General features: G+C 34.4%; 1 protein-coding gene across 1 annotated transcript; it reads right to left on the reverse strand.

Annotated features, from left to right (window-relative positions):
* Nucleotides 1–465: 465 nt before the first annotated feature.
* On the reverse strand, nt 466–1,449 carry LOC101593318 (olfactory receptor 6C2). Its single transcript, XM_004648181.2, has one exon. The coding sequence runs from the start codon at nt 1,447–1,449 to the stop codon at nt 466–468; it is 984 nt and encodes a 327-aa protein (XP_004648238.2).
* Between the last annotated feature and the right edge of the window lie 1,565 nt (nt 1,450–3,014).

Genomic DNA, 3,014 nt, shown 5'->3' on the forward strand with positions numbered 1-3,014 from the left:
AGATATATAGTTGCATTCTCTTAATGAATAGAATGATTTGTTCTAATGGTGTTTGTAAATAGGATCACAAGTCCACTTCTTGTACAGCAATTAACCACTTAGAAGAATATATACAGTGTGTTATTTGTTGAAACTGTACTTCCGATTGGATTTGAAACTCTCTCATTGCTGTTTATCAATAAAACTTTGAAAAAAATAAAAAAAATAAAAATAAAATAAATAAAAAATAAAAGAAACATTGTTGGTTTTCTTTCTTCTCTAGAGCAATAGGAAAATTAGCTTGGAAATGAAGAAATTAATTAATCCTTAATTCTTGTATCTTTTTATGAGAGAAAATACCAAGAATTTGGTTTGTTAGAATGAAAAGGTGATAAAAGTGAGATAACTATAAAGAAATTAAATGCCATTGAAGAGGTTAATCTGATAGTTGTATGAAGAAAAATATTTATAAATTAGAAGCTCTAGTTAAGTAGACATACAAATTTTCTCAGAGTAAAACTTCCCCTTTTTTGAAAGAAACTTAATCTTTTTGATAGAGTCACTGAAAGCCTGTTTCACTTGCTTGTTCCTCAAAGTGTAAATGAATGGATTTAACAAGGGTGCAACAGATGTTGTTAGAATTGAAACTCCTTTATTTATGGCCACCTCTTTCTTTGCTGATGGCTTGATGTAGATGAAGATGCAGCTGCCATAGGTCATGGACACCACAATCATGTGGGAGGAGCAAGTGGAAAAAGCCTTCTTCCTTTGCTGCACAGAGGGAAATCTCACTATTGTCCTGATGATGTATGCATAGGACAGAATGACACAGAACAATGTAATAATTAGTGCAAATACTGCCACAATTATAATCATCTGTTCAATTACCCATGTGTCTGAGCATGAGATCTTTAAGAGAGGACTTGCATCACAGCTAAAATGATCAATGGCATTGGAGTCACAGAATTCCAGCTGGAGGCCCAAGCTCAGAGGGGGGACTATAATCATCAAGCCAGACACCCAGCAAGAGAAAACTAATAATGTACACACTCTGTTGTTCATGATGGTCATATAGTGAAGAGGTTTACATATGGCCATGCAGCGATCATAGGACATGGCTGCCAAAAGAAAAAACTCAGTTGCTCCAAAGAGAATAACAAAAAATATTTGACATGCACAAGCATTGTATGTGATGATGTTATCTCCAGTTGATAAGCTGTACAGAAATCTGGGAATACATACAGTGGTAAATGAAACTTCTAATATGGAAAAATTTCTGAGGAAAAAGTACATAGGAATTTTAAGGTGGGGATCCACAATTGTAAGGATTATAATAGTCAAATTTCCAGTTACACTCAACACGTAAGTGAAAAACAGAAAGATAAAGATCAGAACTTGCAGTTGTGGGTCATCAGTCAGTCCCAGCAAAATGAAAGTTGTTATTGCTGTGTGATTTCTCATCACTGACATTTGATGTTTAAAGAATGCTCTAAATAAAAGTTAAAATCAGTTTACATTTTTCCACTTTTTCTTTGGGATCAGTATATCCACTATTTCAATAACCTTCATGAATTGAAAACAGCATGAGAAGTGGAGAATTCCTTCAATCTTCTAGTTACAGTAAAATAATCCAGGTTTTAAAAAATAAGTTTTTGACAGACCTGGGGATCAATGGAACAGATTAGAGAAATACACACACAATTACAAACACACTCAGTCACCTTATCTTTGACAAAGAGGCCAAACAAGTTCACTGGAAGAAAGATAGCCTCTTTAATAAGTGTTGCCGGAAAAATTGGAATTAAAAAAAAAAACCTATGACCATATCTATTACCATGCACTAAAATAAAGTCAAAATGGATCAAATAACTAAATATTAAAAACAGAAATACTGAATCTACTTCAAGGGAAATTAGGTAGAAATCTTGAAGACACATGAACAAAACCCAAACTTCATGGGAAATATTTCAAGGAATCAACAACATGGATCTCATTTTATTGCATAACTTTTACACATCAAAAGAAATAACCAACAGAGTGAAAAGAAAACCCATGCATTGGGAAAAAAATTAGCCAACTGTCATATATGTAAAGGACTTCTATCTAGAACATACAAGGAATTTTTAAAAATCAGGCACATAAAGTTCAAAGACCCAATCCAAACATGAGCATTTGAGATGAATTCACACTTCTCACATGAAGAAATACAACTGGCAGATAAATACATGAAACAATGCTCAGCAGAATTTGTCATTTGAGAAATGCTTATTAAAAGAACACTGATATTCCATCTCACCCTTGAAAGAATGGCTATCATCAAGAAATCAAGCAATAACAAATAGCTGTCATCAAGAAATCAAGCAATAACAAATTGGAGTGTCTGTAGGGAAAAGAACCCTTCACCAATACTAGTAGGAATATGGACTGGTGGAGATTCATTAAAAACTAGAATTATAGCCCCTTTGTGTCCTATGTGACCCAACTATTCCACCTCTGGGTATTTTTTTCGCAAGACTTTCTGTTCCTTGTATTGTATGCCGGCTACTCACCCAAAGGTGTAGTGTAACACTTGCACCGTTAATCCTAGCCAGAACTGTGCCAGACAAATCAATAGAATGATTTAATAATCACGTATCCTTAATCCCAGAATCACATATACTAGGTTCAGTCTCCTCTGTAAAACCTGATCCCTCATGAAGCTTTTGGGAGACATCTAGACACAATGTATAACACGTCCATATTCTCTATGGGTGCTTATGCTTAGTCCAATTATTTTTAATTTGTAAAATGTGCCCTAAGGACAGGTTCTACTCCCTGTAAGCATATATTGATAATCATACAGGTTATTTCTTGGTAACTTAAGGGTTTGTTGATCCAATATTTACCTCTTCTGGTGCTATTTCTAGGTATAGATATTTTTGAGTGACCTATAAGGCTCTTTATGGAAAGTGACTTATTCAGTTTTTCTGTTTCTGCACATGTTCAGTGTTTCTCTCTCTCTCTCTCTCTCTCTCTCTCTCTCTCTCTCTCTCTCT

The sequence above is a fragment of the Octodon degus genome, unplaced genomic scaffold (assembly GCF_000260255.1).
Source record: "Octodon degus isolate 3935 unplaced genomic scaffold, OctDeg1.0 scaffold00358, whole genome shotgun sequence".
Classification (NCBI taxonomy): Eukaryota; Metazoa; Chordata; class Mammalia; order Rodentia; family Octodontidae; genus Octodon; species Octodon degus.